The sequence below is a fragment of the Ochotona curzoniae genome, unplaced genomic scaffold, assembly GCF_017591425.1.
Source record: "Ochotona curzoniae isolate NIBS_2020 unplaced genomic scaffold, NIBS_Ocur_1.0 contig_1014, whole genome shotgun sequence".
NCBI classification, from domain to species: Eukaryota; Metazoa; Chordata; class Mammalia; order Lagomorpha; family Ochotonidae; genus Ochotona; species Ochotona curzoniae.
This window is the reverse complement of record NW_024464920.1, coordinates 18,820,302-18,846,336: the sequence shown is the minus strand read 5'-3', so window position 1 is coordinate 18,846,336 and position 26,035 is coordinate 18,820,302. Positions and strand designations below refer to the sequence as shown.

The following is a 26,035-nucleotide window of genomic DNA, read 5'->3' as shown; positions in this document are numbered from 1 at the left end:
ATCCTTTTAAAATTAAAACTTTGAGATGATTGAAATTGGAAGAAACAGGGACTAAGTTTTTTTTTTTTGTTAGTTAAGATTTATTTATTTATTTTTGATTGGAAAGGCAGATACACAGAGAGGAGAGTCAGAGAGGAAGATCTTCCATGCTGTGGTTCATTCCCCAAGCGGCAGCAATGGCTGAAGCTGAGCTGATCTGAAGTCAGGAGCTTCTTCCCAGTCTCCCACACAGGTGCAGGGCCCCAAAGCTTTTGGGCCATCCTCAACTGCTTTCCCAGGCCACAGGCAGGGAGCTGAATGGGAAGTGGGGCTGCTGGGATTAGAACTGGCGCCCATTTGGGATCCTGGCCTGTTCAAGGTGAGGATTTTAACCACTATGCTAAGGCACCAAGGCCAGGGACTAAGTTTTAAAGTTAAGAATGGAGCCCAATATTGTGGTGAAGCAGTTCAGCTTCAACTGTGACTCCAAGTCTTCAGGTGGGAATGCCCATTTAAATTGCATTTATCATGCTTCAAAAGCCAGTTCCCTGCTAACACTCCTGGGAAAGCAACAGAGGATGACTCAGCTGCTTATCAACTCTATCATCTTGGACCTGTGGCCTTTTGAAGAGTAAACCAGCAAATGAAAGATCTCTCTTCCTGCATTCTGCCTGTCCAGTAAATAAAAAATTAAAAAATTAAAAATAAATTAAAAAAAAAACAATGATGGTAAAAATAAGGAGTTTTAAAACAAGGAATATAGTTAAAAACAAACAGTTGGAAAATCATGTTTATATAAAATTTAAACAGCAAAATACTTAAAATATAGCTTAGCTAACATTAACTGGCATTGAAGCTTTGAATAACTTACTGTACTGATATGATGCTCTCTGTAAAATTTAAAGGAAGTAGAATTTAAAAACCAAGATACTCATTTTGTTCAAAAACACTCATTGTTTTTATTCATTTAAAAATTTCTGTCATGAGTGCCCTACTTTGGGGAAAGCATACATATTATAGCATAATTTTGAAAAATACCCTCAATCTGTTGTTGAGGTAAAAAATGAAAAAGATAGTAGGAACAGTATTGTAGTAACAAGTTTTTCAAAATTGTTCAACAGAACTCAACATGCAAACATTTCTTTCAAAATAAAAATACATATTTATTTGCGTGAAAGGCAGAGATACAGAGAGAAGGAAGAAAAGAGAAAGAAAAAAATCGATCTTCCATCCACTGGCTCTCTCCCTAAATGGCCACAGCAACCAGGTCCCAAGACAGGCTGCACCCAGGTGCCTTGCGACTGTATCATTCTTACGTGGGCAGGGGCTCCAGTCCTTGGGCATCTTACACTGCTTTCTCAGGCACTCCAATTATGCCCATGAGTTTATGGTTTTGTGCTTTCAAACATAGTGCTGTCACTAATTAGGAACCCTGTGGGTCCTCAGTCACTTCCAAAGGATTGCAGGTGGCAAGCCCTATGAGCTGTCATCACCGAGTTGTTCAGAGGCCTAGGGGAGGAAGCAGGGCAACTTGAATGAAGACTAGAACCTGATTGGGGCAGAGGATAGTAAGGCACTATTGTTCACCCTACAAGTATTATTTATTCTGTCTCTTTGCTTTTAATAACACAGTGAGGTTATCTCCATTTGTGAAGTGGGAGAATAGTGGCTCAAACAAAGAATCTTCATAATTGCAGTGCCTATGCTGCAGGCTCCAAGCCTCGACCTCAGTATCTCACATAGGAAGGAGCCAATGAACTCTTTCACAACAAAAGAATTAGGCAAGGGTTGATTGTGCTTCAGTTGCCTTTGTCCTTCCCTTTTGCATATTTCCTCTTTAGTCTGTCTTAGTATGAGGCTCAAGTAGCTGCAAAAACTGTGATAAAAATGGACTTGAGCTTCACAGCAGACAGTGTGGAGTGCAAGTGTGGCACAGAAACATGGATTTGGGAGTGAGTCGCATGTAGCCCTATAGTTAATTGTCTTGCTTTTGCAATTCAGTTGCATAATTTCGGGCTGATTGCTACTGCCTAAAGTGGTAAGAAGTCATTTATAATATTATAAAGTTGCATGTATTAGAGCCTCAATAAATTATAACAATGGGCATTTATTATCAAAATTATAATAAAAGTGATCATCTTGAGAATGGCTGAATCATGAAGAAAATTTTGACTAGATACATAAATCAGAGACTGAAATCAGCGGAAAAAGAGAAAGATTGAAAAACTAAAATTAAGTAAAAGGAAACCCTTATCCATCAATATGCAAACAAAAAGACCAAAGAGAAGGGAGATAATTGTTCATACGAATCCTGAGAACTAAATATCACATTATAAATAAGGAAATGGAGATTGTATTTAATAGCTAAACTGCTGTTTAAAAGAAATGTATTTTTCTCACTGTATCAAAGGCATGTTCATTTATCTGAGTCATTTTAAGAACTCTACAATTCCATGTGGCTGTCCCTGGAGAATCACACTGTATCACTGAGTTTTGCATTTTGTGAGGCTTAAATGAGAAAAACAGGCAGAGGCGCAAACATGCAAGAATTTTTGTAGTCTTGCCTATTTCTGTTTAGTGATTGAATCTACCTCAAAATTCTCCTGGCAGCTTCTTTTTCTACCTGATGCCTGGTTTAAGCAATTGTTTCCAAATCTTCTATGCCCTGCCAATAACTACCTGTTCTCTATGAACACATCTTTAAGTGAGCACCTTAGGAAAACCCACAGAGGTGGTAGTGAGCACAGTGATGCCTTCCCAGGAAGAGGATGTGAGCATTGGGGACTTGGGACCACTACTCCCCGTTTCATGCATACTGTAATTTAGTCTCAGAGATACTCCTCTTCCTCTAAGGAATTCGGCATCTATGTTTCTGTCCTTTGGTCTGCCTCATGTCTTTCATTACACCTTCCCAGTGTCAAAATGCTCAATGAAACAAATGAGGCTACTCATTCATGTGTCTTGCAAAAAGTTGTACCTTTGTCTAGTTGTGTTTCTCCCCTCACTTTCTTAATGAAAATCTATAGATGGCTCAAGTCTCACATGAACTTACTTTGTTTTCTGAAGCTAACACCATCCCTGCTGAATCTCACCCTTACTCCTATCAGTCCTGCGTTTGTGTCACTGTGTCTTCCTTGCCCCTCTCAGCTCCATCTTTTCCCTTTTTCTCTTCAGTGCATTTTCACTTTGTCCTAATCCACACCATCCACTGTACAATCACCATAATTTCTGCCAAAGGTTTTCTGACATCTCATGACACTTTTGAAAAGAATCAAGGGGAAATCAGTTCAATAACGTGCTGCTAGTCTTCCTGACCTCTTAGGCAGTGGAACACAGGGTCTTAGCCTGCTGTTTCTCTCATCGTCTCTGCATTAGACACTTGGCTTACCACCTGTCCAAATCAGACCAAATTCTTGGTCTCGTGTTCACAAAAGAACAAATCCTCAATCTCTCAGCCTCACCATGAGTGCAGCTTAATTTCTGGGGTCTTGTCTTTGTTCACTCTATCCACCTGTTTCTCAGCCTTATTTATCACATCATGTCTGTCTAAGGAAAATGGAGCTTTTGTTAACTCAAGCTGCCAAGATCATAAAAATAAAGTTGTAATATGAATAGGATGGAGAGAGAGAGGGAGGAATATCAGTTTTAAACAATCAAAGTACACCTGAGTTACTCCGGGACTCAGAGAAAGTCACTTGGCAAGTCTTGTAGAGGGTTAGTGCTCCCAGGTATACTCACCTTACCTGAACAAGCACCTTGTCCTTGATAGCATCCCATTTAGAGAGCTAGACTGAATCTCGAGCACTGCATTATCATCAATCTTCTCTTAGCAAGAATGAATTACTCCCCTCCATTAATGGAACACCTTGTGAAAGATTTTTCACAAATCCACTTTAGTGCCCCATCTTTCATTACCACTAGATATAACTGAAACCAGTTAGTTCAAAAACTTCATGATGGGTTTTATGCTGTCCCAGGCACCTAAATTTTTACAAAGTCCCCAGGTACAGATGCTTCTAGAGTATGATAATGCTGTGGCTCATAAACTGGCTGCTAGTTAAAATGTTCTTATTTTATGGTGAAAATTCAAGCAGTACCCACACTACTTCACTTTACTCCAAGTATGTTCAACTTAAATTGTAAGTTGGACTGAATGAAACAAACAAGCAGAAAATCAGCTACATCCAGAAATGACACATTCAGTTTGCTGTACCTTGAACTTCCCCTTACACATCTGCATTTAAGAATTCAACTTTCTCCATAATGTTCTTGTGTGAATTGAAACACTTTCAAGGATAAACATTACATGTATATTGGTTTCCCTTGCTGCAAGAATCATGTTGTGTGTTGTAAGCACAGTATGAGTTTCTTAGAGTAGACACACTAGTTCATAGTTAGGATCATAGGTTATTTTTAAGGTTCTCAGTCTGTCTAGTTCATTGCAAGAAAAAAATGGAGTATGATAGAAATTAGCCAAGTTGCATAGTTTGAGTTCTTCTGGGATTAGTATATGTTGGAAGGTATGATTGACATCCATACTGTTTTGCTATGGTCCTAAAGAAATGCAGAGATCTTAAAGCAAGACCATCCCATTGTCCAAGTCCAGGATATGTCATGAAATATTCACTATGCAGGCCACCTTAGTAGTTGTGCTTTGGCCACCTCATATGCCAGTGGTTCCAGCCCTGCCTATGGTTACTATATAATGTGTGGGTGTGATAACTTATGCTGGCTCAGTTCTGATTTACCTTTGAAGATAAAGCAAGTAACCATGGAAGAATTCCATTAGTAAGTCTTGATGTTAAGCATATGCATATGAAATGCCTACATCATGCTAAGAAGTAAACATGGAAAAGTCTCCTGGAACAGCCTTCCACGCAGAAACTCCAAAGCAGAAGTCTTTGTTCCTCTAATGAGTAACTGGAACAGCAATAGCAGAAAGATGGCAGAGCCTGGACTGTCATGAAGTTGTGTAGGCAAATGTGAGATTCCAGAGTCAGATGAAAAATGGTGTAATGTCACTTCCATTTTCACAAGATGACTCAAATTGCTGTTTAAAGAACATCCTGTATAGGACGTGTAGATTATTGCTGTAATCCAGGGTAAGATATTGCTTTCAGACAGGGTGGTGCTGAAAGGGGTCAGAAATTCTGGATATGCTTCAATAACTTGATTTCCATTTTACCAGAGGGCCTATTTCAGTATGAATTCAATATTCTAGCTTTTACTTTATCAATAAGATTTGCATTTACCTTAAAGTGTTTATTACAGATACGTATGAATTAATTTTCCTACAGATTGTTACATCCGTTACAGATTGTTTTTGCTCTTTAGATACATTGTAGTTTTTGTTAGAAAATACATGATAATTACTATAAAACAATTCTCATCAATTCTCATATTAATATATTAATACAGAGCAGATTCAGTGCAGCTTATGCAGTTGTAAAACTATAATGACATATCCTGTCCTCTCTCCCTCCCTTCCTTCTTTCCTCAATTTTTGATTTAACATTTTTATAAAGATTGATTGATTGATTTTTTTTGGATGCCAGAGTTAGAAAGGAGGAAAAGAAGAGTATAGCACTTCCTTCTATTGTCCACTTCCCAAATGATTACAAGGTGCAGGGTTGGGCCAGGGCAAAGCCGAGAGCTTCATTTGGGTCTCTACATGGTTGCAGGGTTAGCAGGTGTCTCAGTCTGAATTGGAACATCTAGAATTCAACACGATACCTGTGTGGGATGCTGGAGTCACAGACAGTGGTTTAGCCTGATATACAACAAAACAGCCCAAGATAGCATATTTTAAATTTACATTATTATTTAATTTCAAATAAGAGTGACAGAGAGAGAGAGAGAGAGAAATCCCAGCCAAGGGTTCATTCCCCTAGGTGGCCATGGGTTGAGTCTGGAACAGGCTGAAGCCAGGAACTCCTTCAAGCTCTCCTATACAGGTGGCAGGGATCAAGCACTTGAGCTATCTTCGGCTGCTTTCTTTAGGAGGGTTAGCAGGTAGATGAACTTACCAGTGAAGCAAATGAGTCTTGACCTGGCAACCTAGTATGTTATTGTTGGCATTATAGGCGATGAATCAATCCATTGTACCACAGTGGCAGTCTGTAGATACATTGATCATAAGAGTAACATTTTTGGCCTGGTGCGGTAGCCTAGTGGCTAAAGACTTCACTGTGCATGTACTGGAATCCCATATGGGCACTAGTTCTAATCCTGGTGGCCCCATTTCCCATTCAGCTCCCTGTCTGTGGCTTAGGAAAGCAGTTGAGGATGACCCAAAGCTTTGGGATCCTGCACAGTGTGGGAGACCAGGAAGAAGTTTCTGGCTCCTGGCTTCAGATCGGCTCAGCTTCATCTGTTGCGGCCAGTTGGGTTTGTGAAGCAATGGACGGAAGATCTTTCTCTCTGTTTCTCCTCCTCTCTTTATATCTGACTTTCCAATAAAAACAAATAAATCTTTTTTTAAAAAATGAACTTTTAAAAGTATTTTTAGTAAGCAGTGACAGTCTCAACTAATCTGGGGAGCGTATATTTACAAATGCTAGAATAGTATTTGGGCTTATGGCTTAAGGCCAGCTTATATCTTTATGGATTTATGCTATATAGATAGCTTTTTAAGTCAAGACATTAATGAGGGGTTGATCTTCACAAGCTTGTCATATTAATGTTGTTGAAATTTACTGGGTGGCTTATAGAACTTGGGGGGTGATAGGATTGTTCAGTAAAAAAAGCATATAACTGCAGCTGAAGTCAGTGGTCACTCAAATAGCAATCAATTGCTTTTCCTTTTTACAGTTCAGGAGAAAATCAGGGGGTCCCATACTACTTCTTATCTCAAGAGAAGGCTTTGTCTTTTAAAATCATCCATTTCTCCCGATTTAAATGACTTCTGGTTTTCCTTTATAATTTCTCAATAACTTTTCCTTGTTTTCAATCCTTTGATTTGAGACAGTTATGAAAGATGATGATAATTAACTTGCAAAAGACAAATTACAAACCAAAGAGGTAGTGCGGAAGCAATGATGTGCACATGAGAACAAAATGTATTTTAATTAACATTTTTGTGGTTTCTTAATTTGCTGTTCTAGTCCATTATCGAAGACAAAGTATGAGTTTGTCACTGGAAATGAGTGAGGATGATTTCTCAGAAATTTATTCTTTCATGTGAAGGACAAAATGCTTACTTCTTGTTTTAAGAGTATTCAAAGAGTAAACTTTGGTTCACTGAGTGCATCCTATTCATAACGATGCATCTTTCTATCTGTACTTAGAGAAGAGTACTTCAGAAAGTTCAGGGGAAGATGCAGTTAAAACATAAGGCTATTTTGGTATAAAATGTTTCATATTTTTACTAGATTATTTTGAAGACTTTGAAGGAATAGGTTGATTCCCTCAATGGCCACAATGGCCAGACCTGAGCTGTTGTAAAGCCAGGAGCCTCTTCTTGGTCTCCCATATAAGTCCAGGGTTCAAGGACCTGAACCATTCTGTCCATAAGCAGGGAGCTTGGATCAGAAGTGGAGCAGCCAGGACATGGACCAGACCCATATGGGATGCAGGTGCTACAGACAGAGGATGAGCTTGCCAAGCCACCCCACTAACCTCAAGATCTCTATTTTTTAAATCAAGGTATACTTTTTATTTTGCATCACCTGTTTGAACTTGTTATGGAAGTATAATCCATTATATTCTGTAATATAGGGAATGGCATGCTACATGCTGGTGGTTACTATCAGGGCTCGATTTTATTACCTAAGCTTCTCTCAGATGTAATGTTTCCAGACTATTGGTAAAAAAAGAAAAGAAAAAGAAAAAAAGTTTTCCTATAAGTCACTTATACTGAAAGTTGATTATAAGAATAGCCCTACCAACCTCACCTGAGAGCTTGTTAAAATTACATAGATCAGACTCTATCCCACGTCTTTTGAATCTTCCTTTCTGGAAAGATAGCCTTGATCAAATCCTCCAGGTGCTTCTGATATATACAGAAGCTAGAGAGACTAAGGACATGGTCCCTCTTCAGCTCTTCCGGCATCCGTTATCAAAGATGGACTCCCAGAAGTGCCTCCTCCTTGTTTTCCCTCTTTCCTTTGGGCATCCTGACTCCTTCTTATAGCACTTGTGTCCCTGAACTCCAATAACTGCTTTCAGTCCATAAACTTTTGAGATTTCTCTCAATCTAGTTAGGACTAGCAGTGTAAGTCATTAATAGTTAGTGGCGCCTGTGTCTTGGTTGCTAGTATTGACCACTTTTCCTAGCAGTGATTAAGTAGCTTCAGTTCAAATGAAATTCTCAACTATTGAAGATGTGTGCCATACAGTCCAATGTGATGCTGCATGTACTCTTACTCCAACACAGTTAATGCCATTCCCCTTCATTCTTTTAGTACATGCTCTGCTTCAAAGTGAACTATTTATATTAAGTATAAATCATCAGCAATCCCAACAGTACTAACATTTTCTAAGGAAGAGTCAATGAGAAGAAAATGCTTAAGGCATAAGCAAATGCAATGACTATTACAGATACCCAAGACAGAACTGGAATCGAGCTGGGATATCTCAGAGGCAAAAAACCTTACATGTTAGGTTTCCATGCAAGTAGGGAGGTAAAGCAATAGGTCACCTATGGAAGCATGGGGCCTTCAAAGAGGCTGTGGTCTGGTGCAACCAAAACCAAATAAGGAGAGAGTGATTTGATGTAAAGTCCTCAAGAAAGGTTAAAGGGAGATTTTATTAATGATTCTTGCCAATAAACTAGAATGTTAGATTTGAAAAAATTATAAGTATTTCTTTTTTCCTCTATTTTCTGTTGGTTCTGTGTAGTTGAAATGTTGATGGGTCTATTTTCTGTTAATTCTGTGCTATATTTTAAACAAATGCTGATTGTGTAATTTGACAGAATAATTTACTTTCAATTTCAGTTCTGATATTCAAATTCAGTTAAGAAAACAAATGATTTATACTTTGTAGTATTTGATGCTTATATCATATTAGAACACCAGTGCTGGCATACTGAGATATAAGGCTGTCATGAACAGTGAGGGGAATTATGCAAATATCTAATTATTGTACATTGTTATACTGATTATTAATATGATGAATGAATTCTGTTATGTTTATATAGGAATTTTTATGTCACCATTTATAATGCTGAACATGAATTTCTGAAGATTTTCCATTTTATAGGCCATTTGCACAGTGCATGCTACATGAGAAAGCTATCTTAAAACGGATGTTAAATTCTGATAACAGTTATGTATTTGGTTTCATATAATTAGTACTATTACTTTTGTTGTTGAACATTAAAGATGAAAGGCTTTGTTGTGAATATTGCTTGTGTATTGGTCCCTTATGTCATTGAATATTATCATCTTCATCATATAGATAACTTACCTCTGTCATTCTTTGTGAAATAATACAATAGGTATCATTTACTTTCAAATTTATATCCGTTTCCCTTATACAGTTTAAAGTAATGAATTTTAAGAAAATTTCCTTCAATATTCAATTAATTGTTACAATTTCCTATCAGTATACTCTAAATTTGAATGAAATACTGCCTGGAGTGATAAAAGGATAGTTATTTCCTACATTTTCCTGTTTAAAATATAAGTAATTGATATATGAATGTAATTTCTTACTTAAATATTGTATTTAAAAAGCAAATAGCATTTACTATTAATGTTTTAATTAATGAAGTTTATACTAAACATAACTAACCCAAGGATGAGTTTAACCTGATGTCCGTTATTGATGAGTTTGTGATTAATGTCCATTATTGCTATTTTCCCACTATTCCATGTATTATCTAATTCTTAACATCCCATTTCTTGTAACAAATAATATTTATTTGTAAAGAAAAATTGTTTTGGTTTGGCACTGTGGCACAGTGTATTAAGCCACTTTGTCCAGCACCAACATCCCATATGGGCACCAAATTGACCAGCTTCTCCACTAATGATCAGGCTCCCTGTGGATGTGCCTGGGAAAGCAACAGAATGTGGCCCAAGTGCTTGGGCCCCTGCACGCACCTGGGAGACTGGATGAAGCTCCAGGCTTTAGCCTGGCCCAGCCTCACTTTTGCAGCCAAATATGGAGTGAACCAGTGGATGAAAGATCTCTCACCCTCAGTTTCTTGGGGAGACTATCTCTGGCTGAAGGTAGAGCTGGCAGAATATCATCCCAGTCAATTAAAAGCCCCAACATAACATCAACAACAATTTACAACATTATGGAATTAATTGACGTGGTATTGAGTAACAAATATATTTTAAAAAATGCAAGTTCTTAACCACATCCTGTGACCACTTCATTGACATTTCAATTTTAGTTTATATACAGGACTGGCTGCTATACACCTTAAAATGGCTATAGGGTACTATTCAGCTGTCTAGTGTCTATTTTCACTTTAGTATTTAGCTGTTTATAGTGTTGAAGCATAATTTTGCTGAACTTGGCAGACTTTAGGATAGTCTAAACTGGGTTGTAACTCTAACAAGGCATATGTCAACAGTTGAGGTGCAGACAAATATTTTATAGAAGTAACTACAGGATATCCAAATCAGTCCTAAAATTTCATCACTTAGTTTTTAAAAGTAAGCTTTATAATCTTGTCTATTTTTACTCAATAACTTTTACTTATCTATGTTTATAATTAGTTTAATCGAAGTCATGCCCAAGGTGTATTAGCACTCTGTGAAACATATTTCCCCTTTTATTTTTTTAAAAGTTGGTCTATAGTGGCTAAAAGTAATTTATAACATGTATTAGATAATGGGCTGTTCCCAACAGGCACAAGAGAGCATTAACTGACTTTTACAGTTTTTCCTATATCTGTGTACAACTCAGAACTTGAGAAATCATTCCTGTAACCATTTCAGTACTATGACGTTGTATAAGCAATCAGGAAACCCCAAACAGGAATTCAGACCACAGTTGAACAAACCTGGCAATTGCATAGATGGCCTAGGCATTTTCTTGTCAACTTTTGATTTAGTTTTACTTAAATACACTCATGACATAAATATTAACATTATTATTTTGCTGTTAATAAATCCCTAGCTATAAATAATTAACCTATTATTGCCAACTATTTGCAGCCTATGAGTTGGGCCCAAGTTTATGTTAGTTTCTTTTTTACAGTGTTCTTGGCATAGTGTTATGTAAGAATTCCTTAGAAAGCCATGTGGTTTCCACTGCAGCAATTATTTTTAAAAATTCATTTACTCACTTATTGAGGCAGATGGAGAGCTCCCACCCACTGAGTCATTCTCCAAATGGCAGCAACAGCTAGCACTGGATCAAGGCAAGTCCTGGAGACTTGAGTTTAAAGCAGATCTCCCCTCTGGGTGACAACTCAGCTACCTGAGCCATCACCTGCTGGCTCCCAGATTTCCCTTTAGCAGGAAGCTGGGGTGAAAAGCCAAGACTCCAACAAAGTTACTGCCCTGCTCTCAACATGCAATAACTCTGACCTTGCCAAACTGACCTCGAAGTACTCTTAACTATGTGAGCTTGGAGTAGGCATTGTGGCACAAAAGGTTAAGCCATATTTTGGACAGCTGCATCCATGTGGGAGTGCTGTTTCCAGTCCCAGCTACAACATACTTCTGATCCACCTTCCTAAGAAAGGAACTTGAACAGTAGCAGATGACTCTCAAGTTCTTGGGTTTCTGCCACCCACGTGGGGGGCCTGGGTGAATTTCCTGGCACTTGACTTTGGCTTGGGTCAGCTCAAGTGCTGCAGGCATTTAAGGTTTCATCAACAGACAAAAGACAAATTTCTTTCTCTTCCTCTGTCAGATAAGAAAGGATATAAAATAATATGAACTTATAAAATTAGTTCTGTTTTTATTATTGAATGTAAATAAGTTAATGCCACGTCTACCTTTACATTTTCTTTATGTAATGTATTTTTAGCCATAATAAAGTATATGAAGTGAATATACTTCAGTGTAGATATACATGATTTTATGCTTAGAAACACAAACTGTTCAGATTCATTCCTCTTACTTCCAGCTTGAATAGTCTCTAAAAAGCTTTGCTTTTAAGAAGATTTTGAAGCACTCAGTGGGAGCCTTCAGTTATCTTGCAATTAAAGGAAAAGCATATACAGTATAACTAATGAGCATGTTGTTAGCTCTTAACTTCACATCAACTTTTACCACCATCTTTACTTACACTAATAATAACTTTATTGCCTCATAATTAATGTGCTCTGAGTTGAATTCTGTTTGCTTTCCTTTTTTGCAGGGCAGTTTCTCCTGGAAGAAGCTCGCCTCATAGAAGCAGCTGAGATGGCAAAGAAAGCAGCGGAACTGGATAGCACGGAGTTTGATGTTGTCTTCAACGCTGCTCATATGCTCAGGTTGGTTGTTGTGGAAGTTGTTGATTTAATGTACCCTAAAAGACAGGGGCCTGGCTTTATGAAGGCAATTAATTTTACTGATTATCCTGTCCTACCAACACATTCCACATGCTTTCTTTGAACCATGCTTCTTAGCTATCTAAACATTAGCAAGAATGATTTTATTCGTTCTAGTTTGTTTAATAATGTCTAAGGCAAATGAGTTTTATTGAGATCTTCTCTTTTCTGCCCCTTTGAAATTGTTACAGAATTCACAAATCACATTTATTGACTCTAATGAAAAGCCTCCAGAGTTAAACATTATGCCAGTTAGTCAACAGCATTGCCATATTTTTGTTTTACATCAATCATATTGGATATGGCATGTAGATTTATTTTACTATATTGAATAGTGGAGAAGATTATGAAATACAAATATGCTTTAAGCCAGTGGCAATTCTCACAATGACCCTGTAATCAACCTTGTTGCTATATAATGATACAAAATGGTTTTTGAGATTCTAGTGCTGCTTTGAATATTTTCAGAAGTGTTTTTTTTTCCCCAAAAGCTGCATAAAACATGGCAATAAAATTATAAGAGACTGACATTGTGGTATAACAGGTTAAACCTTCACCTGCAGCACTGGCGTCCAATTTTGATTCTGGTTTGAGTCTCAGATGTTCCTCTTCCAATCCAGTGTGCTTCTAATACACCTGAGAAAGCATCTAAACATGGCCAAATCCTTGGACCCCTGCATCCATCTGGGAGACCTGGTTGAAGCTTTTGGCTCCTGGATTCAGCCTGGAGCAAGCAGGCCATTACTGCCTCTTTGGGAATGAGACAGCAGTGTCTCTCCCTTTCTTGCTTTCTGTAACTCTGTATTACCAAAGGAAAAAAAAGAAAGAAAGTAAGTAAGAAAGAAATGAATGAATGCTTTTTAAAAATTGTGTAGGGCCTAGCACAATGGTCCTGTGGCTAAATCCTTGCCTTGCAACTGCCGGGATTCCATATGGGTGCCAGTTCAAGCACAGGCTGCTCCACTTCCCATTTAACTCCCTGCTTGTAGCCTAGAAAAGCAGTAGAGTCCGGCCCAAAGCCTTGGGACCCTGTTCCTGCATGGGAGACCTGGAAGAAGCTCCTGGCTTCTGGCTTCAGATCTACTTTGCTCAGGTTGTTGGGGCCATGTGGGTAGTAAACCAACAGATGGAAGATCTTTCTCTCTGTATCTCCTTCTCTCTATAAATCTGCATCTCCAGTATAACTAACTAACAATATAAATAAATCTTTAAAATTTGTGTGAATATAAAAAAGTGTCTTAGGAAGTGGTGCTTTAGGATAAAGTTTGAGTTTATAAGAAATTCAAATGATGAAAAAATTGCTTAAAATCAGTTGTTCTGTTTACAGTATGTGTGCCCCATTACTCATGCTGTTAACTTGAATTTCACTCCAACACCCTGTTTTTGCTAACTGACATTCACATGGCTGTCTCAGTGCTTGGTGTCTAGGGATACATTTGTAATTATGTTGGAAAGAAAAATAATAAGAAAGTTAGTTCATACTTGGGTGACTCTGAGCTGAGAACTTTTAGAAAGAACAGGAGGAGCTATGTCTTTTCAAATTTCTATTTGAAGGGATGGAGTTGCACATGTAGGTGTAAGAAATAGTGCAGAGACATTTTCTGTGGGATTTACCAACTTTTCGCAGTGGTAATATCCGATGTAACTGAAGTGCATTGAACAACCCATGATATTGACATCGATCTAATCCACTGGCCATTGCTTCCCGTATTTACTAATACAAGTGTGTATGTGAGAATGAACCCTTTAAAAAATAATTCCTCTTCCATTTTCTTGTCTAATTTCTAGTGAAATGGCCAAAAAATGATCTACATGTATTAAAAAGAAAAACTACTAAGTGCAATTTTTGAGTTCTGTTTCAGTGAGACTAGATTGGCGTAAGTGAGAGCCTCAGGCCAGGTGTCTGTGGACAAATAATTTTTCGGGAAAGTGAAATTTGAGGAGTATCTAACACACCCAGTTCAGCTCTGATTAATACTTGGAGCTCTTCCTTTGTTGCATAAACACAAAACTCAAAATAGATTATTTATTCTGGCAATTCAGATAGCAAAACCAGTTGTACCTAGCAAGCTTTAAGGGACTTAGGCAAGGAAGATTAATGTTAAAAGCACAAGAGAAACATGCAACATGTACAAATTCCATATTGAAAATGATTCACAAGCTGTGTGGAAGGTAGTATAGATGTTGGTCAACAAATATGGCCCCTCACCTTTCCAAAGCACAGTGAGACTTACTTTCTAGCCTTCTTCGAATTTTAAGGTCTGCTGCATGGGTTTTATTTAGATCATTGCATATGAGTGAACCTGATGTATGGCACTCTTGAACCAATATGTAGGAATACAGTTTCTCTTTTATTGATTTGGGAATAGTGGAAACACAGACCCTGGAGTTACCAAGTGGAAATGAATGCCTTGAGTGAGACATCAGCTTCTTTTTCTTTATCCATGAAGTTTTACCAGTAGGCTTATCAGCACAATATCACCTATGTTATCCTAGCAGGATACAAAATTGTTGGAAAGGAAAACATACTACTACTAGCAGATGAATAGAATCTGTGTCTATTATTTTAATGAACACATTACACAATTTATGAACTAGTAGTTTAAATCAAAATTGTGGCTGTTTCCATGGAACTTAGCAGAAAGTATCGTGGGCATGAAAATGATTCCTGAAAAGCTGAAAGATTGGAGAATTCATTCAAAAATATGTGTAAATATGCCCATCATTATATTTACATGCTTGTATGAATATATGTGATGTGTATACCCTCATATATGCTTTATAATCATATAGCCTCTCTGTATTTTACATACAGAGTATATGTATATATACTCAACCACATAGTCCTCACTAGGGCTTAGCAATTACTAAAATCCAGGAAGTGATTGTGGTGTTGTGGTATAGTAGGTAAAATCAAAGCCTGCAAAGCTGGCATCCCAAATGGGCAGCAGTTTGTGGCCTAGCTGCTCCGCTTCTTATCCAGCTCTGTACTAATGGCCTGGAAAGGTGGCAAAAGACACTCCAACTGGTTGGGCCCCTACAATTCAAGTGAAAGACCTGGATATATTTCCTGGGCTTGGCTTAGCCCAGCCCTGGAAGTTGTGATATTCTAGGGAGTCAAAAAGCATATGGAAGGTCTGTCGATCTCATTTTTTCTCACTGTAACTCTCACCTTTAAATAAATGACTGAATTGTTTAAAAAAAAAAAATCTAACAACTGTACCATGCAAAAACAGCAAAGTGATGTCTCATTTCTTATAAGATTCCCCTGGATTACAGGTATCTCTCATTTTGCTAACTTTGAATTCAATCTCTTGAGGTTTCCTTTGAATTTGGGAGCTGAATCATGTGCAGGAAATTGAAAAATGAAGGAAGGGGTCTGCCTTGCTTGGGAAAGTGGGACCTGCGTTGTGGCTAATTGCCAGATGTATTTACAAGGGAAGATGATCACAGATGTGGAGAGATCTCACAATGAGCGTTGACAACACACGGAGACATTTTTACTACTTCAAATAAGATGAAAAGCACTAGACACTTCCAGATGAGAGCACTTAAAAAATAAGTAAGATTGGATGTTATCAAAAGAAAGCATCAAAGGAGTTTAAAATGCTAGAACTCAGTGGAGTTGTGTCTATTGAGTTGGGAGAGGAAGCTATTGAATCAATTATTCTGTTAGAAACATTTTATGAGAATAGATTGCTGGGCATTTTTTTTTCAGTCTAGATCTGGAAACCAGGCAAAGCATGAATATATTTGATTCCTGAGCTGAAGTCTAGAGGTACTAAAATCCCTCTACCTGACTTATACCATTCATAGCTTCTGGTGAGGTTTTTATTGTTGTTATTATGTAATTCACCAACTGATTAACCAGAATCTTGTATTTGTTTGTTCATCTATCTGCTTATCGTAGTTTCATGATTTTAAAGTTATTTCAGATGCAAAGCAAGATAGAGAAATCTCCCACACAGGACTCCTAGCCCTGAAACGTTCCCAATAGCCAGGACTGATACTCAGGCCAATCCATTAGCTCATTCCAAGTCACCCTCATGGACAGTAGCAACTCAGTTTCTTGGGCCACCACTGTCTCCAAGGATCTACATGCTCAATAAACTAAATAAACTGGTGCCAAAAATTAAGATATAATACTCTGATAAGGATGCAGGTGTTAAAACTGCTGGGCTGAACAACTGTCCCATATTTTGTGCAGATTGCGTGTCTGCAGAATAAAATGTAGTATTCCCATGTTACAGGTGAAAATATTGAGACTCAGTCAGTTGCCTGTCACAGTGAAGCTGTGATTTAAGGGTAAAACAATGCTTGTTTTTGCTGTTTCACATTGGCTTCCTAATGTTCTTGCAACTGGTGAGAAAGAACCCATGATTCTTGAATAGAGTTATGATGGAGAAAGGATTTATAGCAAAAATGGGGAATGAACTATCTAAATTCTAAGTAATGAGACCCCTTTCAATGTTAAAATACAGGTAAAGTTATGGCAAAATTTAAACATAGATTCTTCATTATCGGAGAGACATTTCAAAGGCTGTACAGATTTTTGAAAATCAGAGTGAATCATTATCTTTTCATTTCTGTGCTTAAATAACAAAATATGGAAGTGTACATACATACATATATATATATATGATTTAGAGATAATATCTGCTTTATAAATTCTCCTAAAAGTGACATAGAATTTAAATGCACACCTGACAAAGCACTTAGCTATCCTCAAGCCGCTCTAGACTATATGCTTGCTTCTTTAACACTTCCAAGACTACCAAAAAAATCACTCCAACATCACTGACATTTTTGATCATACATTACATATTACTGCCAACTGTTGGCAAAGAAAGGCTAATTCCAGCTATCTCCTAGTTAGTTCTAACGTTTTAAAGCAAAGGATAGTGTCAGATGAATTTAAAAGTGGGCCTCTCCCAACTCAGGGCCTCTGAGATGTCAACATGCTTATGAATCCTGCGCCACTCGTTAAATGCATCCTCTAGAGGCTGGGTAAGCTGTCACCTTCCGTGCCAAAAGACCAGGTGGAAGAGCCTGCTTTGGTGTGAATTGCTGTACTTCCAAGCCAGCTCGTTAAGACTCCTGAGAAAGCAACAGAGGAGAGCCTGCATCCCTGGGACCCTGTCACCCATGTGGCAGACCCAAATGTAGTTCATGGCTCTTGGCTTCTGCCTGGATCAGCCCTGGCTCTTTCTGCCATTTGGGGAGTGAACCAGTTCTCCCCCCTTACCACTGTCATGTAACTCTGCTATTCAGGCAAATATGCATCTTTTTTTTTAAGTCAACATTCCTTGGTTTCTTTTTTGCTACATTTCTTTATTACCTTTCTATCCTCTATTAGAATAGGGACAGAGAAGTACAAATCAAAAAACCCACACTGAATGTTGACAGAAATGTTTGATAAGGATTAATGGTCATGAACAAATAATTGTGGGAGTTTCAATGGAAGATTATTTATGTTCCATCGTTTTTATACATGAGTGACTCTGGTTTTGCTATTTTATAGATTTTCCATACATTTTATGTCCTCATTTATTTCATTCCTACGACTATTCCAGCTTGCCACATATCAACTAGAATTAAAGTTTAGTGCTGCTTTGAGTAACTTCAAGTTGAGCATCATGTTAACTGTTGGCAAGAATCCATGAAAACTCAGCTACTGTTTCATTCTACGTTTTTGCTACATAAGCCAGTACTCTCTCTAGTGAAAAAAAATTATTGAAAATAATGACTAAGTCATTGATAAAATATTATTATTCTAATGAATGGGCTAAAATTGATGTTTTACAGCTGCTAATAGTTGCAGGTAACAGGACACTTTTAATACGACCAGAGTGGCTTTTATATTTTAAAGAAACCAAATTTAATAGTCTAACAAATATAACAAGAACTGTATTAAAATATAGGTAATTGTCATTATTTTAATTCAGTGGCCTTTAAATGTTTCATAAATATTGTGATTTCATAATAAAATTGCTCCCCAAATTGCTTTTATATATCTTATCCTATAAGATCATTAGTCCAAACTCAGCACAGTAACCCCTAAATTCTTCAATTTGCACGCACCAGAATCCCACATGGGCATTGATTGTAATCCTGGCAGCTCCGGCTTCACATCCAGCTCCCTGCTTGTGACCTGGGAAAGCATTGGAGAATAGCCCAAAGCCTTGGGACCCTGCATCCACGTGGGAGACTGGAAAGAGGCTCTGGTCTCACGGCTTTGGGTTGGGTCAGCTCTTTCCATTGTGGCTATTTGGGGAGTGAATCATCAAATGGAAGATCTTCATCTCTGTCTCTCCTCCTCTCTGTAAATCTGCCTTTCCAAAAAAAAAAAATCTTTAAAAAAACAATGCTCATCTTTCTACATCCCTCCTTAACAGACATGCAGACGTGGTTTTCTGCATGTGTTGAGGTCACACAACACAGAAACATACTGTTAAAAAAAAAAAAAGATCATTAGGCTACAAGCTTGTGTTCCAAAATAGTTTTCTCTTAGCAATTAACACCAGAGATAGGAATTAGAGATATGAAACATATATATTTTTGATTGGTTTAAATTTTGTTTTCTCATGTAAAAAAAAAAAACCTAGAATTCTGCCATACACAAATGATGAAGTTTGTTGACATTAATTTTGGGGAGCTCTTTTTTCTGAGTCTACATTTTCATTAATAGCAGAAAAATAAAATCTAAAAAACTCTAAAGCATATTCTACCCAATCCAGGCATGCTTTGGGAATTCACGGTTTATTACATAGCCTAGTTCCCAAATACCATCTGTTCTGTTTCTAGTTTTTTAGCCTTTCCTGAGAATTAGCTGCTGGAGTTAGTGTAAAAGATACAATCAACCTCATGAGATGGATGGTTCATGAGAAAGGAAGCCTCCATCTACCTCTCTAGTTGATGTAGTTTATTGGTGTGATCATTTAATCTTTATTCTCTAGATATGTGTCATACCATACCCACATTTTGGGTGTTAGTGATGTGTCTTTCTCACTATCTCATTTGTGGCTTCGTAAGCTGTCTCTTCATCTAGTCTGTGAAAGAGATTTCTTCCATAGCCAACTGCTGTTACTCTTTAGTAACCTTCTGAATCATCCACTTAGACCCATGGAAACTTAGGTGTCCCCTCAATATCCAATGCAAATCTCCTAAAAAAAGAAAAAGAAAAACCTGCCATGGGCTATTGTTTTTCTTATCTTTAAAAGTAGTTATTAAATTTAAGCTTCGTAGTATAGATTTTAACCGGTAAAAACTGGTAAATGAAAATAATCAACACTTGGGTAGAAGATTTGTAAATTTTCTGCCACAGAAAGGAGAAGGTAAAAGTAGAAAGGATATAAATATGCTGAAAAAGCACCTCTATCCTTGCTTTAAACAGATATATTCTAGAAGTCTTGGGAATGTGAGTCCTTTAATTAGTCTTCAGCAGTCTCATGGGAGGGGTTCCTGACAACATTAAGTAATTTCCCTACACATGTTGCAAAATATTACCAATTTCTACACATTTCAAACATTTGCTGATTATTCTGTCTTTTATGCGGTTAAGGTGTGCGGATCATTTAGGAGGTCTTTCATGAGTTTTAGTGAGACAAAGATAGAAATGAGCATACGTTCTGTGGGCAGAGCTGATACACTGTTCTCTTTCATTGCTGCCATAAGTACCTGCTGATTAGTAGTCAATAAACACTATTTCATATTAGAAACAAAACCCTAGGGTGAAGATTTTTACACTTATATGACAAGTGTAATAAATTCTAAGAGCTTTCTTTCCATTTTCATTAGATCATCAATTCTAAGTGTTTCAGAAATTAAATCTCCTGAACTAGACACCTCTTTGGGGAATTAGACCACTAAAGGATATGAAGACTTTAAATAATTAATAACCATTTTGGTAGAAAAATCCATTAAAGTTGAGTTGACTATTATTTTAAATGCATTTCATTTAATGGGACCCCGTTTCTTTTTTGATCTTTATCTAACTCATAAGATGAATGATCATAAAGATGAATATTAATGGTAACAATACTTTCCATGTTGGACATCTATTGGTTGATCTTTCTTCAAAGTAAGTTACGTCTTTGTAGTATTATGTTACTCTAATTTCCTACCTCTGGGCCTTTTATTTTTCTCTGGAGAAAACCCTTCCAGGGCATGACCTAATGAATTGTGGTTCAGATTTCTAAAGGACTCCGAACCAAAGTGATTCTGTCGTTTAGTGGAAGGGAACCTTCATTAAACACTCCAGTGAGGGAATTTTTACTGTTTCATACCAGACTAAAGTACTTTTCTTGACATATTAAAATCGAACTTTAACATTTATGAGAATATAAATGGCAACAGCACATTGTAACCTATCAGTGGTCCAGCAGAGCCTTAGGTAGAAGTTTTTATGTTTTTTGTAACCTCCGTTAAAACTAACTATATTTCTGATTATTTTTTCTTAAAAATTAGAAAGCTGTGCCTTGCTGTCTGAACAAATGCTATCTGCAGTCGTTCCTATATGATTGTGTGGGGTTTGTCTTCATGGTTTTTATTTACTTGACCAAAGTACAACAGCTCTGTAATCTGTAGCTCTCTCTTTTTTTAAAACAAAAATCTGATTGTGATTTTTTTTTCTAATTGAGAAAATGGAATGTTTTCCTCTTTATTGGTGACCTCTGCACCATCTTGTCTCAAAATCTTCTTGGCACTACAGCTTCGAGAAAACAGGACTTAATTTTAAGTGCAAGTCCTGTGGCCATTGACCACTCATATCAGAATCATGCTGAATATGTATCATCTGAAAGTGAATATAATGTTTTTCAGCAGCTGTTCTTCAGTGTTCAGATATGTTCACGAGGTTGGAACTGCTTAGAGCTTGTTCTCCTCTTTGAAAATCTTCTGAAGCAGCATGTGTTTCACAGGCTAACTGATGGACTGCCTCAGAACCCTGAGTCCTTCTGCTAACAGGTTGGCCCAGCCTAGGTCCTCACTGTGAATTGCAATAACAGGCCATGAATGAACTAATGTGTACAACTCAGTAAGCATCTTACTTATATAAATCAGTGGTACCTCTAATGGAGCTTGGCTGTCAGCAGGCCAGCTGTTTGAAGGCTATGGAAACTACAGAATAGATGCAAGGCTGGAAAAGTTGAATTGGCACAGGAAACAAGGTAGCTCCAATAATGAAGTACTGAAATAAACCATAGCAAGTGTTTACAGGAAGAATAATAACCAGGTTACAGCCCCATTAGTTGTACCATGTGAAAGAATTCTGGTCATTCTTTCAACTTTGTGTCACTGTGTCAGAACAGCTTATCCATTTAGCTGAGGTCAGATCCTGCGTCCAACATGGTGGCCAGTAACCAGCAAAAAGTGATCTATTTTATTTTGTTTCATTTTTTTATTGGATACACATTTTTAAAAATTCTCTTCAAATAATAAAAAAAGAATTTCTAGGCAAAAAATTTGAGATCCTGAAAATACTTACCATTGTCATAAAACAAAGCTAATACTGAGTTCTGACAATCTGTAAAATGAAATTAAACTTTATGTCATCTGCTAAAGCTAAGACTCCAAGCTTCATGTAGTAATACCTGGATTAGCTTTGCGAAGGACAATAATTTCTCTAATTCATAATGTGTAAGTGAAGAATAACATTTCCTGCATAGTAATATGTTGAGGTGCTATTTATACTGACTTAGGCATAATAACAAAATTTATTACAACACTCTTCTGCTTGTCTAACTTATTGGACTGGTGGTGTCTGTAATTGTATTTAACTAATATTACCTTGCTACAGGATCCTTGTTTATTAGCCCCAAAAAAACTGATACAGTTTTGTTTTGTTTTGCTTACAGACAGGCTAGCCTCAATGAAGCAGCTGAGAAGTACTACGATCTGGCAGCCAGACTGAGGCCTAACGTAAGTACTTTCCTGCTGAGAAGTGCCACTCAGAGACATATGATGGTTGCATGATACTAGGTTCTTTCCTGATTTCTGTTTCTGCTTACACACTAGCTGGCTAATTTAATGATGAAATCCATCAGTCTCAATCATCTTTTGGAGGTAAAAAGAATGCTGCTTTTAGCATATGCAAAACACAATACATTTTTATCATTTCATTGCAGATGTTAGTAGTGTTTTATATCTTCCATTTATTATTTTATGATACTTTTTTAAAGATTTACTTTGATTGGAAAGTCAGATATACAGAGAGAAGGAAAGACAGACAGGAAGATCTTCCTTCTGCTGGTTCACTCCCCAAGTGGCCGCAAAGGAAGGAGCTGAGCCAGTCCAAGCCAGGAGCCAGGAACTTCTTCCTGGTCTCTCACATGGGTGCAGGGTCCCAAGGCTTTGGGCCATCCTCAACTGCTTTCCCAGGCCACAAGCAGGGAGCTGGATGGGAAGTTGGGCAGCCAGGATTAAAACCAGCATCCATGCATGATCCCAACATGCGCAAGGTGAGGACTTTAGCTCCTAGGGTACTGCACCAGGCCCTGTTTTATGATACTTTTTAAAAATGAATTGCTTTACAGTTTCTTAGCTTTGACATTAAATGTCTATTATTTTTTATTCCCACATACAAATCCTGAGCTGTATACCTCCATCCTGCAAAATCTCTATTTCTAATAACTATAATTTTCAAGTTTATCAAGAACATTTTCATTCTAGTTTTCTCTGGATTAATCCAAATTCCGTAAAATAAGATGGGTATAAATTAGATCATTACTATGGAAATAGGATAGCTGTTATGAGAAAATAAGAACTTAACAACTAATTTCGTCTTGGTCTCGTAGGCACATTTTAGTCACAGTATATCCGTAACTCCAGCACATTGCTTTTATTTCTATTCATTCTTCATTGTGACACTAAATCCTGCTATGCTTTCTAGATCATGCAGTGAGAAATGCAGTTTTGAAACAATAGTGAATGAGCACATACAATGTGAGTACAAAGGATGGGTTGAGATAGGAGATCAGAGGATGAGGTGAGTCTTAATTTTCCACAGTGATTCATTCATTGGACAAGCACGCGACAGGATATTGACATTTATTACCTTCAAATATCACACACTATAGCTTAGTAGACTGAAAATAGTTAACTAATTGAAATAGGGAATGGCAGTTCCTATGCAAAGTTATATACAGCCCTGTGCGAGAACAGAAGAGAGGATTAATGCTCCCAGAGAGAAAGCTACGTGGAAAGTGTCTTTATATTCCCAGGGTGATTGAGCCATGAATAATCTAAGGACAGCATCTACAATGTCCCCAGGTTCTTTTTTAAGAGACAAAAAGCAGGATGTTTTCTTTACTCCTCACAGAGTTCATGGTTGAGACATGTGTGACCAAAAGACAGTTTAACAACAATGAAAAGGAAGCATGCATATTTTTTAAATTATAATTTTACATGATGTAAGAACCTTCAGAAATGAAGGCCCAAAGAACTGCACTGTACTTTTATGGACCATTGGGCGGCAGTATGACTGAAGCAAACAGGTCATCAAGCAGTGGTAGTAGATTGAAGTAAACTTAACAAGGCCTGTTGGTGGAGAGTCTTCTCCATGTTCTGTGTCTTCAGGGACAAGGATTTTACTGACGTCCTTGTGACCTACTGCAAGGCTGAAAGGAGCGGAAAAAGTCAAAGAAAAGCCTTCTTGTTTCTACAGTTTTCTCAATTGGCTTCAGCTTAAAATGCTCAGGATGCCACAGTAACATATTTTGAGATGACCATTTTCAAGCCCATTATATTAATTACAAGATATTTCAGGAAGTGATGAGTTGTCTGCAGCAGAAGAAAATAACTTAATAACCACAATGGGAAGAGTAATGACTGTTAAGATTCACATGGCATTTATTACATGCCAAGGACTGTACTGGATGCTTTATCTGAATCCCCTCATTCATTTCTCACAACAGCCCACAGATAACTGCTGATGGTCAGCAAAGTTAGTAACTCACTCAGCATTATAACTAAGTGGAATACATATCATCTAAGCCACTGTGCACATAAAAGAAAGGTTGATGTGGAAAAGAGAAAAAGAAATCGTATTTTATAGAAAAGATCTGGGAAGCCAAGACAATAACCATCCTTCCAGTTAGTTATTCTGTGAATGGTTATTGAGAACCAGATATGACTTAAACACTGGATGTTTAACTAGAGAAGGCTGCTCAGAAGTTCTTGCTTATGCAGAAAAAGAATTTAGATGGGAGACACAGTAGTGGTAGGCAAAGTAACACAATGTAGGAAAAATGACCTGGTAGACCATGGGCGTCTTCAGGCAGCACTCAGGACCATGTCTGTTTTAGACTAGTAATGAGGAGAGCGCATGTGACAGATCAAATGAGCATCCCAGCAAAGGACTGAAAACCTGATCTATATTCCAACTGGAGTTTTTATGGTTATAAGTGTGTCCCGCCCCTCTCGAATTCCTTCCCCTCCTCCCTCTTCTGGGAGTTGCTATTGGAGGGCTGTCTGAGTGTCGGGGTTCTGAAAATCCTCTCAGGACCTCACCAGAACAGTGTTTTAGGAAATGACCCCATTGGAGTAGGGTTAGAGAGATTCCCCTAAAACTGCCCTCCCCTGCCCCCAGGAGAAAGGCTGGAACCCACCAAGCAAGAATAATGAACAAGGACATTACATTAGGAATGCAACCGCGAGTCTGGCCTGTACTTGCATTTCTCCTCTTTCCACCACACAGAATTTCCATTTACTTTAGTAATTCCCATCTTCCTGAGCCCCTTTTACATACACAGGCTAACGTCAACCTAGCTACCTTAACGGATGTACACAACATTGAACAAAATAGGAAAGACCATCTGCTTAGGAGTTCACAGTCTAGTTAGGGACAACGGAGCTGAAGTGAATGACTCTCCACGTTACCAGTGATGAGTGCCTCAGAGCATCCACTGTCCTGTGCAGGAGACACAGCTTTGTAAATACCTGACTTAGACACCCTGGCGCAAGATTTCTAAGAAAATGGCTCAATGTGGAGAATCAAAGTTACTATTATATCTGTAGTGAAGGTAAGGAACTGGAATTTTTGTTTCTCTTTTTGTCCCTGTATATATTTTTTAGCAACGATTATATTCAAACTTCAGTGTGTAGCAGTCACTTGGGTGTCATTTCTCTTTCTGAATAAGCAAGACTTGATTTTTAAAAGCAAAATATAGTTATTTATTTGACGGTGACAGAGAGATGGAAGGAGAGAAAGATGAAGAGACAGAGAGAGAGAGAGAGAGAGAGATTCTATCAGCTGGTTCACACCCAACTGACCACAATCACAGCTGCTGGACTAGGCCAGTCAAGAGACAGAAACTCCATTCATGGTCTCCTACATAGGTGTTGAGTGCTAAGCACTTGAGCCATCCTCCACTGTTTTCTCAGCGTTAGCACAGAGGTGGGTAGTAAGTGGAGCAGGGTCTCCATCTAACCAGCACCCTTCTGTGAGATATCAGTGTTGCAGTGAGTGGTTTAACCCTCTGTGCCACCAATACAGGCCTCATCATTTGCTTTTCTTGACTATTTGTTCAGATAGTTTTCTTCAGTGCAGTAGTGATGGGGTAGTGATATGAAGGTTTTATGAGCTCACTTAACAGTCAAAACACATAAGGCTCCAAAAGA

At 37.8% G+C, this 26,035-nt stretch overlaps 1 protein-coding gene across 1 annotated transcript in view; it reads left to right on the top strand.

The window, feature by feature from the left end:
- TMTC2 (transmembrane O-mannosyltransferase targeting cadherins 2) overlaps nt 1-26,035 on the top strand; it is a 360,995-nt gene that overhangs the window by 292,013 nt on the left and 42,947 nt on the right. Inside the window, exons 10-11 of the mRNA XM_040981140.1 lie at nt 12,247-12,361; nt 22,273-22,336. Coding sequence (XP_040837074.1) covers nt 12,247-12,361; nt 22,273-22,336 — 179 coding nt within the window. The remainder of the gene's footprint in view (nt 1-12,246; nt 12,362-22,272; nt 22,337-26,035) is intronic.